The 16429-nt window shown below is 38.4% G+C and overlaps 1 protein-coding gene across 1 annotated transcript in view; it reads left to right on the top strand.

Annotated features, from left to right (window-relative positions):
* KLF8 (KLF transcription factor 8) overlaps positions 1-16200 on the top strand; it is a 150184-nt gene extending 133984 nt beyond the window's left edge. Inside the window, exon 6 of the mRNA XM_078063956.1 lies at positions 15571-16200. Coding sequence (XP_077920082.1) covers positions 15571-15752 — 182 coding nt within the window. The 3' untranslated portion in view covers positions 15753-16200. The remainder of the gene's footprint in view (positions 1-15570) is intronic.
* The last annotated feature ends 229 nt before the right edge of the window (positions 16201-16429 follow it).

Here is a 16429-nt window from a genome sequence, read left to right as displayed (position 1 = left end):
TTATTTATTTATTTGAGAGAGAAAGAAAGAGACAGAGGGAGCATGACGGGGGAGGGTCAGAGGGAGACCACTCAGCGGGGAGTCTGATGCGGGACTTGATCCTTGGACTCCAGGATCATGACCTGAGCTGAAGGCAGTCACTTAACCAACCGAGCCACCCAGGCGCCCGGAAGAACAAATATTGTTAAAATGTCTATATTGCCCAAGGAAATCTACACATTTAATGTAATTCATTATCAAAATACCAACAGCATTTTTCACAGAGTTAGAATAAACATTCCTAAAATTTGTATGGAACCACACAAGACCCTGAATGGCCAAAGTAACCTTGAAAAAAAAAAAAAAGGTGGAGGCATCACAATTGTTTACTTCAAGCAATGTTACAAAGCATTAGTAATCAAAACATTACAGTACTGGCACAAAAATAGACATGTAGATCAACGAAACAGAATAGAAAAACCAGAATGAAAAGGAAAGAAAGAGGGGTGCCTGGGTGGCTCAGTCGTTAAGCGTCTGCCTTCGGCTCAGGTCATGGTCCCATGGTCCTGGGATCGAGCCCCGTGTCAGGCTTCCTGCTCAGCGGGAAGCCTGCTTCTCCCTCTCCCACTCCCCCTGCTTGTGTTCCCTCTCTCGCTGTGTCTCTCTCGTCAAATAAATAAATAAAATATTAGAAAGAGAAAGAAAGAAAGAAAGAAAGAAAGAAAGAAAGAAAGAAAGAAAGAAAGAAAGAAAGAAAGAAAGAAAGAAAAGAAAGAAAAAGAAGGAAGAAAGAAAGAAAGAAAACAAGAAATGAACACACAAATATGTGGTCAATTAATCTTCAACACGGCAGGAAAGAATATCAATGGGGAAAGAATGTTTTTTCAACAAATGGTGTTGGGAAAAGTGGACAACAATATGGAAAAGAATAAAAGTGGACCACTTTCTTACACCACAAAAAATAAATTCAAAATGGATGAAAGACCAAAATGTGAAGCCTGAAACCATAAAAATCCTAGAGGAGAGCACAGAGAGTAACTTCTTTGACATTGGCCAATGGAACTTCTTTCTAGATATGTCTTCTAACACAAGGAAACAAAAGCAAATATAAACTGTCAGAACTACATAAAAATCAAAAGCTTCTGCACAATGAAGGAAACAATCAACAAAACAGAAGGCAACCTGTGGAATGGGAGAAGATATTTGCAAATGACATATCTGATAAAGGCTTAGTAGCCAATATATATAAAGAACTTATAAAACTAATCATCCAAACAATGAATAATCCAATTAAAAAATGGGCAGAAGACATGAATAGACTTTTTTCCAAGGAAGACATACAGATGACCACCAGACACATGAAAACATGCTCAACATCACTCATCACCTTACTCCTGTCAAAATGGCTAAAATCAACAACACAGAAAACAACAGGTGTTAGCAAGGATGTGGAGAAAAAGGAACACTCATGCACTGTTGATGGGAATGCAAACTGGTGCAGCCACTCTGGAGAAACAGAATGTTTTCCAGAAAAATCTCAGTATGGAGGTTCCTCAGAAATTAAAAATAGAACTACCCTATGGCTAAGCAATAACACTACAAAAATACTAATTCAAATGAATACATGCACCGTGATGTTTATAGCAGCATTGTCTACAATAGCCATACTATGGAGACAGCCCAAGTGTCCATTGGCTGATGAATGGATAAAGAAGATATAGTATATATATACAATGGAATATTACTCAGCTTTAAAATAGAATGAAATCTTGCCATTTGCTGTGATGTGGATGGAGCTAGAGGTTATTAAGCAAAGTCAGAGAAAGACAAATACCACATGATTTCACTCATATGGAATTTAAGAAACAAAACAAATGAACATAGGGAAAAAAGAGGGAGGCAAATGAAGAAACACACTCTCTTTTTTAAAAGATTTTATTTATTTGACAGAGAGAGAAAGAGAGTGCACAAGCAGGAGGAGCCACAGGCAGAGGGAGAGGGAGAAGCAGGCTCCCTGCTGAGCAGAGAGCCCGACACAGGGATTGATCCTAGGACCCTGGGGTCATGACCTGAGCTGAAGGCAGACGCTTAACTGACTGAGCCACTCAGGCACCCCAAAGAAACACACTCTTGACTGTAGAGAACAAACTGATTGTTACCAGCCCATGGGGGGGTGATGGGTTAAATAGGTGATGGGGATTAAGGAGTGCACTTGTGATAACCACCAGGTGTTGTATGGAAGTGCTGAATCACTATATTGTATACCTGGGACTAACATTACACTGTATGTTAACTAAGTAAAATTTAAATAAAAACTTTAATAAATAAAATTGTATATATTTAATATATGCAATTTATTAATTTGATATATGTACACATTGTGAAATATTCACCACAATCAAGCTAATTAACATATTCCTTACTTCATAGTTATTTTTTAGTAAGGTGAACACCTCTAAGTTCTACCCTCTTAGCAAACTTCAAGTATACAGTACATTTTTAAATAAAGTCAAATTGTTTTATATTAGATGTCCAAGACTTATGTATCCTGCAAAACATACTTTGTACCCCTTATCAACAACTCACCAGCCCCTAGTAATCACAATTATTTTTAATATATATTTTATTTTATTTTAAATTACAATATGATTAGTATTCAGTGTTATATTAGTTTCAGGTGCACAATATAATGATTCAACAATAACATAGATCACACAGGTCTAATCACAACAACGGCACTCCTTAACTCCCATTACACCTTTTACTCACCCAACCCCACCTCCCCTCTGGTAACATCAGTTTGTTCTTTATAATTAAGAGTCTTGTTTTTTGGTTTGCCTCTCTCTCTTTTTCCCCCCTTTACTCATTTGTTTCATAAATTCCACATATGAATGAAATCATTTGGTATTTGTCTTTCTCTGACAGACTTATTTTGCTTAGCATAATACTCTCTAGCTCCATCCATGTCATTGCAAATGGAAAGATTTCATTTATTTTTATGGCTGAGTTATATATATATATTTTATTACTGATTCATTTTCTTTCCTGGTTATTAGGCTGCTCAAGTTTTTTATTTCTTCCTGTTTCAGTTTTGGTAGTTTATGTGTTTCTAGAAATTTATCCATTTCTTTCAGGTTGTCCAAATTGTTGGCATGTAGTTTTTCATAATATTCTCTTATAATGGCTTGTATTTCTGTGATATAGATTGTTATTTCTCTTCTCTATTTTGTGATTTTATTTATGTGCATCCTTTTCCTTTTCTTTTTGATAACTATGGCTAAGGGTTTATCAATTTCATTATTTTTTTTCAAAGACCCACCTCTTTGTTTTATCTCTTCTAATGGTTTCTTTTTAGTTTCTAAAAAACTAAACTTCAAAAAAACTAAAACTTTATTGTTTCTGCTCTAATCTTTATTATTTTGTTCCTTCTACTGCCTTTAAGCTTTGTTGTTCTTTTTCTGGCTTTTTTTAGGTGTGGGGTTAGGTTGTTGGAGATTTTTTTTCTTCTTGAGATAGGCATGTATTGCTATATATTTCCCTCTTGGACCACTTTTGCTACATCCCCAATTTTGGGAGTGTTGTGTTTTCATTTTTATTTGCTTCCCTGTATTTTTTAAATTTCTTTTATTTTCTGGTTGACCCATTCATTCTTTAGTAGAATGTTGTGTAACCTTCTTGTAGTTTTGGTCTTTCCAGATTTTTTAAAGATTTTATTTACTTATTTGAGAGAGTGGGGGGAAGGGGCAGAGGAAGAGGGACGAGCAGACTCCTTGCTGAGCAGGGATCCCAACATGGGGCTTGATCCAAGGACCCTGGGATCATGACTTGAGCCAAAGGCAGACGCTTAACTGACTGAGATACCCAGACACCTCACGGTCTTTCCAGATTTTTTTATGACTTACCTTTAGTTTCATACAGTTGTGGTTGGAAAAGGTCCATGGTATGATTTCAGTCTTTTTGTATTTGTTGAGGCCTGTTGTATAACCTAATGTGTAATCTATTCCACAGAATGTTCCCTGTGTGCGTCAAAAGAATGTGTATTCTTCTGTTTTAGAAAGAAATGTTCTGAACATATCTGTTAAGGCCACCTGGTCCAGTGTGTCATTCAAAGCCATTGATTCCTCATTGATTTTCTGTTTATTTGATATGCCCATTGATATAAGAGGGGTGATAAAAACGATTATTGCATTATTGTCAATTAGTTCTTTTATGTTTGTCATTAACTGTTTTATATATTGGGTGCTCCCATATTGGGTACATACATATTTCCACTTTTATACCTTCTGTTTGATTTACTCTATTTGATTGTATTTATTGTCTTCTTTGTCTCTTGTTACAGGCTTTGTTTTAAATCTAATTTGTCTGATATAAGTGTTGCTACTCTGGCTTTCTTTTGACCCTCATTTGTAAGAAAAATGTTTCTCTGTCCCCTCACTTTGAATCTGCAGGTGTCCTTAGGCCAAAAATGAGTCTCTTGTAAGCAGCATATAGATGGGTCTTGTTCTTTTTATTCATTCTGACATCCTATGTCTTTGATTGGAACATTTATTCCATTGACGTTCAAAGTAATTATTGATAGATATGTATTTAGTGCTATTTTATTACTTCCTTTGACATTGTTTCTGAATATTTTCTCTGATGCTTTCTTTTTTTTAAATTTTAAAATGTAATGTTAATCACCATACATCACATCATTAGTTTTTGATGTAGTGTTCCATGATTCATTGTTTGCGTATAACACCCAGGGCTCCATTCAATACGTGCCCTCTTTAATACCCATCACCAGGCTAACCCATCCCCCCACACCCCTCCTCTCTAGAACCTTCAGTTTGTTTCTCAGAGCCCATAGTCTCTCATGGTTTTTCTCCCCCTGCGACTTCCCCCCTTTCATTTTTCCATTCCTACTATCTTCTCTTTTTTTTTGACATATAATATATTATTTGTTTCAGAGGTACATGTCTGTGATTCATCAATCTTACACAATTCACAGCGCTCACCATAGCACATACCCTCGCCAATGTCTATCACCCAGCCACCCAATCCCACCCACCTGCCACCACTCCATCAACCCTGTTTGTTTCCTGAGATTACAAATTCCTCATATCAGTGAGATCACATGATACATGTCTTTCTCTGATTGACTTATTTCGCGTGGCATAATACCCTCTAATTCCATCCACGTCATTGCAAATGGCAAGATTTCTGGGTTGTTTTTTTTTTTTTTTTTGATGGCTACATAATATCCCATTGTATATATATATACCACATCTTCTTTATCCATTCATCTGTTGATGGACATCTTGGTTCTTTCTATAGTTTAACTATTGTGGACATCGCTGCTATAAACATTGGGGTGCACGTACCCCTTCAGATCACTACATTTGTATCTTTGGGGTAAATACCCAGGAGTGCAATTGCTGGGTCATAGGGTAGCTCTATTTTCAACTTTTTGAGGAACATCCATACTGTTTTCCAGAGTGGCTGCACCAGCTTGCATTCCCACCAACAGTGTAGGAGGGTTCCCCTTTCTCCGCATCCTTGCCAACATCGATCATTTCCTGACTTGTTCATTTTAGCCATTCTGACTGGTGTGAGGTGGTATCTCATTGAGATTTTGATTTGGATTTCCCTGATGCTGAGTGATGTTGAGCACTTTTCCATGTGTCTGTTGGACATTTGGATGTCTTCTTTGCAGAAATGTCTGTTCATGTCTTCTGACCATTTCTTGATTGGATTATATGTTCTCTGGCTATTGAGTTTAAGAAGTTCTTTATAGATTTTGGATACTAGCCCTTTATCTGATATGTCATTTGCAAATATCTTCTCCCATTCTGTCGGTTGTCTTTTGGTTTTCTTGACTATTTCATTTGCTGTGCAGAAGCTTTTTATCTTGATGAAGTCCCAATAGTTCATTTTTGCCCTCGCTTTCGTCGCCTTTTGTGATGTTCTAGGAAGAAGTTGCTGTGGCTGAGGTCAAAGAGGTTGCTGCCTGTGCTCTCCTTTAGGATTTTGATGGACTCCTGTCTCACATTTAGGTCTTTCATCCATTTTGAGTCTATTTTTTTTAAGATTTTTTATTTATTTATTTGACAGAGAAAGAGAGAGTGAGAGCAGGAACACAAGCAGGGGGAGTGGGAGAGGGAGAAGCAGGATTCCTGCCCAGCAGGGAGCCCGATGCAGGACTCGATCCCAGGACCCTGGGATCATGACCTGAGCCGAAGTCAGAAGCTTAACGACTGAGCCACCCAGGAACCCCATTTTGAGTCTATTTTTGTGCATGGTGTAGGGAAATGGTCTAGTTTCATTCTTCTGCATGTGGCTATCCAATTCTCCCAACACCATTTGTTGAAGAGACTGTCTTTTTTCCATTGGACATTCTTTACTGCTTTGTCAAAGATTAGTTGACCATAGAGTTGAGGGTCCATTTCTGGGCTCTCTATTCTGTTCCATTGATCTATGTGTCTGTTTTTGTGCCAGTACCATACTGTCTTGATGATTACACCTTTGTAATAGAGCTTGAAGTCCAGAATTGTGATGCCACCAGCTTTGCTTTTCTTTTTCAACATTCCTGTGGCTATCTGGGGTCTTTTCTGGTTCCATATAAATTTTAGAATTATTTGTTACATTTCTTTGAAAACAGTTAATGGTATTTTGATAGGGATTGCATTAAATGTGTAGATTGCTCTAGGTAGCATAGACATTTTCACAATATTTGTTCTTCCAATCCATGAGCATGGAATGTTTTTCCATTTCTTTGTGTCGTCCTCAATTTCTTTCATGAGCATTTTATAGTTTTCTGACTACGGATTCTTTGCCTCTTTGGTTAGATTTTTTTCCTAGGTATCTTATGGTTTGGGGTGCAATTGTAGATGGGATCAACTCCTTAATTTCTGTTTCTTCTGTGTTGTTACTGGTGTATATAAATGCAACTGATTTATGCATTGATTTTATCTCCTGCCACTTTACTGAATTCCTGTATGAGTTCTAGCAGTTTTGGGGTAGAGTCTTGGGTTTTCCACATAAAGTATCAAATCATCTGCAAAGAGTGAGAGTTTCACTTCTTTGCCGATTCAGATGCCTTTTACTTCTTTTTGTTGTCTGATTGCTGTGGCTAGGACTTCTAGTACTATGTTGAATAGCAGTGGTGATAGTGGACATCCCTGCCGTGTTCCTGACCTTAGGGGGAAAGCTCTCAGTTTTTCCCCATTGAGAATGATATTCGCTGTGGGTTTTTCATAGATGGCTTTTATGATATTGATGTATGTACTCTCTATGCCTACACTCTGAAGAGTTTTAATCAAGAAAGGATGCTGAACTTTGTCAAATGTTTTTTCTGCATCTATTGAGAGGATCATATGATTCTTGTTCTTTCTCTTATTAATGTATTGTATCACATTGATTGATTTGCCGATGTTGAACCAAACTTGCAGCCCAGGAATAAATCCCACTTGGTCGTGGTGAATAATCCTTTTCATGTACTGTTGGATCCTATTGGATAGTATTTTGCTGAGAATTTTTGCATCCATGCTCATCAGGGATATTGGTCTGTAACTCTCCTTTTTTGATGGGGTCTTTGTCTGATTTTGGGATCAAGGTAATGGTGGCCTCATAAAACGAGTTTGGAAGTTTCCCTTCCATTTTTATTTTTTGGAAGAGTTTCAGAAGAATAGGTATTAATTCTTCTTTAAATGTTTGACAGAATTCCCCTGGGAAGCCATCTGGCCCTGGGCTCTTGTTTGTTGGGAGATTTTTGATGACTGCTTCAATTTCCTTAGTGGTTATAGGTCTGTTCAGGTTTTCTATTTCTTCCTGGTTCAGTTTTGGTAGGTGATACATCTCTAGGAATGTATCCATTTCTTCCAGATTATCTAATTTGCTGGCATATAGTTGCTCATAATATATTCTTATAATTGTTTGTATATCTTTGATGTTGGTTGTGATCTCTCCTCTTTCATTCATGATTTTATTTATTTGGCTCCTTTCTCTTTTCTTTTTGATAAGTCTGGCCAGGGGTTTATCAATCTTATTAATTCTTTCAAAGAAGCAGCTGCTAGTTTTGTTGATCTGTTCTACTGTTCTTTTGGTTTCTACTTCATGGATTTCTGCTCTGATCCTTATTATTTCTCTTCTCCTGCTGGGTTTAGGCTTTATTTGCTCTTCTTTCTCCAGCTCCTTTAGGTGTAGGGTTAGGTTGTATATTTGAGACCTTTCTTGTTTCTTGAGAAAAGCTTGTATTGCTATATACTTTTCTCTTAGGACTGCCTTTGCTGCATCCCAAAGATTTTGAATAGTTGTGTTTTCATTTTCATTGGTTTCCATCAATTTTTTAAATTCTTCTTTAATTTCCTGGTTGTCCCATTCATTCTTTAGCAGGATGCTCTTTGGCCTCCATGTATTTGAGTTCTTTCCGACTTTCCTCTTGTGACTCAGTTCTAGTTTCAAAGCATTGTGGTCTGAAAATATGCAGGGAATGATCCCAACCATTTGGTACCAGTTGAGACCTGATTTGTGACCTAGGATGTGATCGATTCTGGAGAATGTTCCATGGGCACTAGAGAAGAATGTGTATTCTGTTGCTTTGGGACGGAATGTTCTGAATATATCTGTGAAGTCCATTTGGTCCAGTGTGTCATTTAAAGTCTTTATTTCCTTGTTGATCTTTTGCTTAGATGATCTGTCCATTTCAGTGAGGGGGGTGTTAAAGTCCCCCACTATTATTGTATTGTTGTCGATGTGTTTCTTTGATTTTGTTATTGATTGATTTATATAATTGGCTGCTCCCATGTTAGGTGCATAGATATTTACAATTGTTAGATCTTCTTGTTGGAGAGACCCTTTAAGTAAGATATAGTGTCCTTCCTCATCTCTTATATAGTCTTTGGTTTAAAATCTAATTGTTCTGATATAAGTATTGCTACCCCAGCTTTCTTTTGGTGTCCATTAGCATGGTAAATGGTTTTCCACCCCCTCACTTTCAATCTGGAGGTGTGTTTGGGTCTAAAACAAGTCTCTTGCAGACAGTGTATCGATGGGTCTTGTTTTTTAATCCAGTCTGATAGCCCATGTCTTCTGATTGGGGCATTTAGCCCATTTATATTCAGGGTAACTATTGAAAGATATGAATTTAGTGCCATTGTATTGCCTGTAAGTTGACTGTTACTGTATATTGTCTGTGTTCCTTTCTGGTCTATGTTACTTTTAGGTTCTTTCTTTGCTTAGAGGACCCCTTTCTCTAAGGGGTCTTGTAAGGCTGGTTTTGTGTTTGCAAATTCTTTTAGTTTTTGTTTGTCCTGGAAGCTTTTTATCTCTCCTTCTATTTTCAATGACAGCCTAGCTGGATATAATATTCTTCGCTGCATATTTTTCTCATTTACTGCTCTAAATATATCATGCCACTCTTTTCTGGCCTGCCACATCTCTGTGGATAGGTCTGTTGTCAATCTAATGTTTCTACCATTGTAGGTTATAGACTTCTTGTCCCGAGCTGCTTTCAGGATTTTCTCTTTGTCTCTGAGACTCGTAAGTTTTACTATTAGATGTCAGGGTGTTTTCCTATTTTTATTGATTTTGAGGGGGGTTCTCTGTGCCTCCTGGATTTTGATGCCTGTTTCTTTCCTGAAATTAGGGAAGTTCTGTGCTATAATTTGCTCCAATATACCTTCTGCCCCCCTCTCTCTTTCTTCTTCTTCTGGGATCCCAATTATTATAATATTATTTCGTCTTATGGTATCACTTATCTCTCGAATTCTGTCCTCGTGATCCAGTAGTTGTTTATCTCTCTTTTTTGCAGCTTCTTTATTCTCCATCATTTGGTCTTCTATATCACTAATTCTCTCTTCTCCCTCATTTATCCTAGCAATTAGAGCCTCCATTTTTGATTGCACCTCATTAATACCCTTTTTTATTTCAACTTGGTTAGATTTTAGTTCTTTTATTTCTCCAGAAAGGGTTTCTTTAGTATCTTCCATGCTTTTTTAAGCCCAGCTAGTATCTTTATAATCGTCATTCTGAACTCTAGTTCTGACATCTTACTAATGTACGTATTGATTAGGTCCCTAGCAGTTGGTACTGCCTCTTGTTCTTTTTTTTGAGGTGATTTTTTCTGTCTTGTCATTTTGTCCATAGGAGAATAGATGAATGAGAGAACAAAATGCTAACAGGGTAACAACGACCCCAGAAAAATATACACTGAACAAATCAGAAGAGACCTGAAACCAGGGGAAAAGAAAGGGAAAGAAAGAAAAAAGAAAAAGAAAGAGAACAAAAAAAGAATGTGATCAGATATGATCAGGCTGGTGCATAGATCAGTGCCACACACTAGATTTTGGGTGTATTTTGGTCTGTTAGAAGAAACTGCCTCCCAATATTTTAAAGAAAGAAAAGCTTGTATATGTACAAAAATAAGGGTAAATATGATGAAGGGATGGAATATGACTGTAAAGATGAAAATTACAAAAGTTTTTATAAAAGGAATTGATAAGTTGGTTGAAAAAAGGAAGAAGAGAAATTAAAGAAAAAAATGGGAGACTATGTGATCAAGCAAGAGACTAGAACAAAGACATACACTAGCAATTTAGGGTATATGTTGGTCTGTTAGAAGAAACTGTATCCCAAAATTTTAAAGAGAGAACAACTTATATATATATATACCAAAAATAAGGTTAACTACAATGAAGAGATAGAATATGACTCTAAAAATGAAAAATAAAAAAGATTTTTTAAAAAGGGATTGATAAGGTGTTGGCTGAAAAAAGGAAAAAGAAAAATTATAAAAATAGTAAAAAGGAAAAAAAAAGAAAATTTAAAAAATTAACTCCTTATAATACAAATGTCTGATGGAGTCACTGACTTCCCTATGTCTATTCCCATGTTGCATAATTCTTCCTTCACTCTTTTGGTCAGCTTAATTACTTTCCATTACTTTGTATTTTAGGTTTATATTTCGTTCCACTACTTCTTCCAGTCTTTTCTCCCTTGCATCATGTTTATATCTAATTTCATTGCACATTTCATCTCTGATTGATTCTTTAAATCTTTTATCTCTGTGGTAGAGGGTCTCACTGATGTCTTGTATACTTTTCTCAAGCTCAGTGTGTATCCTTATGATTGTTGCTGTAAATTCTCCATCAGGCATATTACTTATATCTGTTTCACCTAGATCTCTGCCTGTGGCCTCAACTTGTTCCTTCATTTGAAATAAATTCCTCTGTCTTTGCATTTTATCTAATGCTTCTGTCTTTCCTGTGTTAGAAAAGCCAGTTATGTTTCCTGTTTCTCAAAATATGTAGAGGTCGTGTAATGCCCAGGGCCTGGCACTTCAGGAGTGTCTGGTGTGTGTTGCGTGTATTCTGCTGTTGAGTTTTGGCTGCTCTATCCTTCAGGTCAATTGTCTGTACAGGCTCTTCTTGCCTACTGTGGAAAAATGTTTGGTCCCTGGCCTGAATCTGGTGAGTTTTAACTTGGTATGCTCTGGTCTGCTTATGAAATGAGACCTGTCACCACTTCCACCAGAACTGAGGCCATGCAGAGATCTCTGGTTAGGAAACATGGTGTGGGCAGGGGTTTGTGCAGGTGTTCTGGGTGGGTGGGGGTTCGCTGCACTGGCTTTCAGGCAACCATGACTCTGAAGGGCTGTCCCACCAAAGTGTAGGAGTGTGAGGCCTGGTGTATGCAAGTTAGGCGGCCAGTGTTGGTACTGCACTGCTTCCCGCAGGTTGTTCTGTTTATGCTGAGGGGCAAAGGAGGGAAATGGCATCAGCCAACACCTTTTTCCCAGAGATGTCTCCGAGAATGCTGCCTCAGGGACATACTCCAAGAAAAGTGAATTATCTCCTCCCCATGTGCTTCAGGCACTCTTCAGATCACTGTTTTCATGCTCTCTCTGGGTTATTTGCCTGCCTACTCTCCTGGAACAGTGCAGTGCCTTCTGGGCTCTATACCATTCAAGCCTGCTGTCCTTTAAAACTCCATGCTTTAAGCTCCACTATTGCAAGAACTCATGAATTGCAGCCCCTCTCCTTTTCCAAGACAGTGTCTTTGAGAAACACTCTTGTATGTTCCCCTGTGTGCTCCTCTCTCTCTCTCACCCTCTCTGAAACTATGGTACCTCCCCTCCACAGCCCCTGGGATCCATTTCTCCCCTAAACCATGTCTCCACACTTCCTACCTTCTTTGATGTGGCCTCTTCTCTCCCTTTATTTGTGGAGTTTTTCTCCACGATAAAAGTCAGTCTTCAGGTCTATTTCTAGATATTTAGGATGATTCAATAGTTATCTGGTTGTGTTCATGGGATGAGGTGAGCCTAGAGTCGTCCTACTCCACTGCTATCTTTCCCCAACTTATCATTGGGTCTTGATATATGGTTACCATTAGGTTTGTGTATAGCATCTTCTGCATATAGTAGTCTATATTAAGTTGATTGTCATTTAAGTTTGAACCCATTTTTCACTCCTTTCCTCCCCATTTTAGGTACCTGTTATCATATTTTACATCCGTTTATTTTGTCAGTTTGTTGGCTCATTTTTACAAAAATATTCATTGTTATTGCTTTTGTATTTCTTACCTTCAGGCTGTCACTTTGGGTCTCTCCTTTCCACTCAAATTATCCCTTTTAATATCTCTTGCAGGGTTAGTTTAGTGGTCAGGAACTTCTTTAGTTTTTGTCTGGGAAACTCTTTATCTCTCTTTCTATTCTAAATGATAGCCTTCCTGGATATAGTGTCCTTGTCCCTTCCTGGATATAGTGTCTTTGTCTGCAGATTTTTCCCATCAGCAGTTTGAATATATCATGCCTTCTGACTTGCAAAGATTCTGTTGAAAAATCTTCTGCGAGCCTTATGGGTTTTCCCTTGACACTTACTGTCTTCTTTTGTTTCGCTGCTTTAAAAGTGTTTCTTTATAACTAAATTTTGCTAATTTAATTACTATTTGTCTTGGTGTGGGTCTGCCTTTATCAATTTTGATGGGAGTTCCCTGTGCCACCTTGATCTGGATATCTGTTTCCTTCCCCAGATTAGGGAATTTTTCAGCTGTTATTTCTTCAAAAAAATTTTCTGCCCCTTTCTTTCTCTTCTTCTTCTGGGAACTCCTATTATATGAATGAGGTAGTCACTAAGTTCTCTATGTCTATTCTCATTTTGCATAATTCCTTTTGCTCTCTTTTGTTCAGCTTGATTACTTTCCATTACTCTGTATTCTAGGTCACTATTTTGTTCCTCTGCTTCTTCCAGCCTGCTGTTCATTCCATCAAGTGTGCTTCTCATTTCATGTATTGAGCCTTTTATCTCTGCTGTGTTATTCCTTCTCTCTGTTCTTTGTGTTATGGGTCTCACTCATGTGTTCCACTCTTTTATTAAGCCCAGTGAATATCCTTATGATCATTACTTTAAATTCTCTATCAGGCATGCTGCTTATACCTGTTTTGCTTAGATCTCTGGCTGTGGCCTTTTCCTGTTCTTTCATTTGGGATAAATTTCTCTATCTTCTCATTTTGTCTATGTCTCTGTGTCTGTTTCTCTGTGTTAGGAAAGTCAGCTATGCCTCCTGCTCTTGAGGGTAATGGCCTTATGAAGAACAGGTACTGTAGTGCCCTCTTCTGTGGTGTCCCCTGTTCCCCAGGTCCTCACACTTTCCAGAGTGTCTCCATTGTGTGCTGTGTGTGCTCTGTTGTTTGTCCTGGCCACTTTATCCTTCAGGCCAGTTGTCTGTAGAAGCTCTCTTACCTGTTGTGGGGAATGTTTGGTCCATGGCCTGAATGTGGTGCTTTTTAACTAGCTGTGCTCTGGACTGTTTGTGAAATAAGACCTGTCACCACTGCTGCTGGAACCAAGTCTTTGCAAAACTCATGAGATGGGAGACACAATGTAAGTAGGGTTTTGAGGCAGTCTTCTGGGGGAGGAGTCCACTGTGCTGGGACTGAGGCAAGCTAGACTGAGAAGGGTGGTTCCACCAGAGCATGGGGTGGTGGGGCTTGGTGCAAGCTGGTTAAGTAGGGAGTGTAAGCACTGTGCTGGTTCCCACAGGTGGTCTTGTGCTTATGCTGAGGGGCAGGGGAAAAAAATGGCACAGCCACTTCCTTTGTTCCCAGAGGGATCTCTCCATAAACACTACCACTCTGGGATAGGCTCTGAGATGAGTGAATAACCTCCCTACTCTGTGCCCTAAGCACTCTTCCAGTTGCTGTTTCCATGTTGTATGTCCATTGGTTGTTTGCCTGCCCTCTCTCTAGGAGCAGCCCCAGTGCCCTCCAGGTTCTATCCCATCAAAGCCCACTGACATTTAAAACTCCAGGTTTTAAGCCCTGCTGGTTGCAAGCTCATGAAATTCAACCCCTCTTGCTTTCCAAGCCAACTGCTGTGGGGATTTTTTTTCTCTGTGTGTTCCCCTGTGTGTTAGCTTGACTCTTGCCTTTCTCCATAGCCATGGATCCCTCTCTACTACAGCAGCCACAATCAGTTTCTCTCCCAAACTCTCTTTTCACTTCTTACATTCTTCAGTGTGGCCTCTTCTCTACCTTTAGTTATGGACTTTGTTCTGCCAGTCTTCAGGTCAATTTCTAGAGTATTTAGGATGATTTGATAGTTATCTAGTTGCATTCATGGGACAAGGTGAACCTAAGGTCCTCCTACTTCATCACCAACTTCCAACCATCAATCTCCCTGTGCCTATTTTAAAATTTTTATTATAAGATACAACAGCATGATTTTTAAAACATTCAAACAATACAGAAAGGTGGGGAAAAAGGAAGTTATTTTCCTACTACTCTCATCCTCACTTTCCATATATTCATTCACTGTTAATCATTTCTCATAATTTGCACTTAAGTATATTGATATTGCCTTTATTCTGAGTACATACATATGTGGTGTATGATCTATACAACATAATGGGGTCATACTGTGTTAATGTTTTTTATATTACTTTTCTTTTCATTTAGCTTTCTATCTGGAGCAGACATATTTCATATATAAACCCAATGTGACCTAAAGATACCAAGCATAGAGCTATTTCAAAAAGTTTGATGAACTTCTTCTAACTCCATTCCATACCCTTGAGTGTCTGGCCTTACACAGAAGGCCTGTAGCCTTAGTGGTAGGCCCATTCTAGTGAATCACATTCTCTCTGTGTGTATGGTTTTATTTTTGAGTATTTATTAGGAGCTATTAGAAAAGGTAATGGTTACTATAATGTGGTATAGTGGAAAGTGTCAGAAACCTGGGTTTGGATCCAAGTTTTATTGCTTATTGTGATTAAAAAAAATGTTTCAAACATCCTTTGAGGTATTTTTATCCCCCTTTAGAGATGAGAAAACAGATTGGACCAGGGAGAAGTGACTTATTTAAGGTCACACAGCTAGTATGTAGTAGAGCCAGAAGTCAAGCAAAGGCCTGTTTCAGCCAGCACCTACATGGTTTCCACTCTGCCATCTTGGCTTCTCTTTAGTATTTCTGTAAGGGTAGAGAGCATTTCTTCTAAGTGATTGCCACAAGTTTTGACCGAAGCCTTGATAAAGGGTTATATACTCTGTTCTCTTTCCAGTATCCAAACATCTCTTCTCTGACTCCCTTCATTTTGTCATATTCCCCTTTTTAGGAGAGAAGCCTTATAAATGTACCTGGGATGGCTGCTCCTGGAAATTTGCTCGTTCAGATGAACTTACCCGCCATTTTCGCAAGCACACAGGCATCAAGCCCTTCCGGTGCACAGACTGCAACCGTAGCTTTTCTCGCTCTGACCACCTATCCCTGCACCGCAGGCGCCATGACACCATGTGAGCAGCATAGTCCGCACTAGAAGAGCTGCACTGGTCTTTTTTTGTGCATGTGCATGCATGCTCAATGAGATCATAACCATCTTTTCCTCTTTGACTTCAGCTTGCCTTGGGAATTGAGTAGGAGCAGCTCACTAAACCAGGTTGATGAGACTGTAGGAAAAGATAGAAGGTCTCTCATGGGTGTTCTTCATAATCCACTTTCACCTCTCCACTGTCCAGTCTCCAGTTTTTACAGCCTCCTATGGGTTGAATTCCAGTGCAGCACCCATAGTTGCCCACCACTCTCCCACCCAACTTTTGCTCTGAGATAAGACATATCTTTACAAAAACAAAACAGGAATCAAACTCAAGGCTGTGACCAAACATACACTGCTTCTCATTCCATTTTTTTCTCTTATTTTCTAGAATTCTTATCCTTTTTTTTTTTTTTTTTAAATCAGTACTTAAAAGTGGCTGGTAGTGTCTTAAAATGACTATTTTTTTTAAGTTCCTAAAAAAGAAAAAGGCATAATAATTTAGTTGGTTGGTAAGATTTATAGGGATGTGAGTCCTGAATATAGGGCACATTCTCAGTGAATAAGCTGAGTCCCTTACCAAACAAAAGTTTTGTAAATCCAATCCTACTTGTTCTTATAGTTTAGTTTTCAGACAGTGCTGGTGCTTCTTCTCAAGTCCATC

The sequence above is a fragment of the Halichoerus grypus genome, chromosome X, assembly GCF_964656455.1.
Source record: "Halichoerus grypus chromosome X, mHalGry1.hap1.1, whole genome shotgun sequence".
NCBI classification, from domain to species: Eukaryota; Metazoa; Chordata; class Mammalia; order Carnivora; family Phocidae; genus Halichoerus; species Halichoerus grypus.
This window is presented reverse-complemented; position numbering and strand designations above follow the sequence as displayed.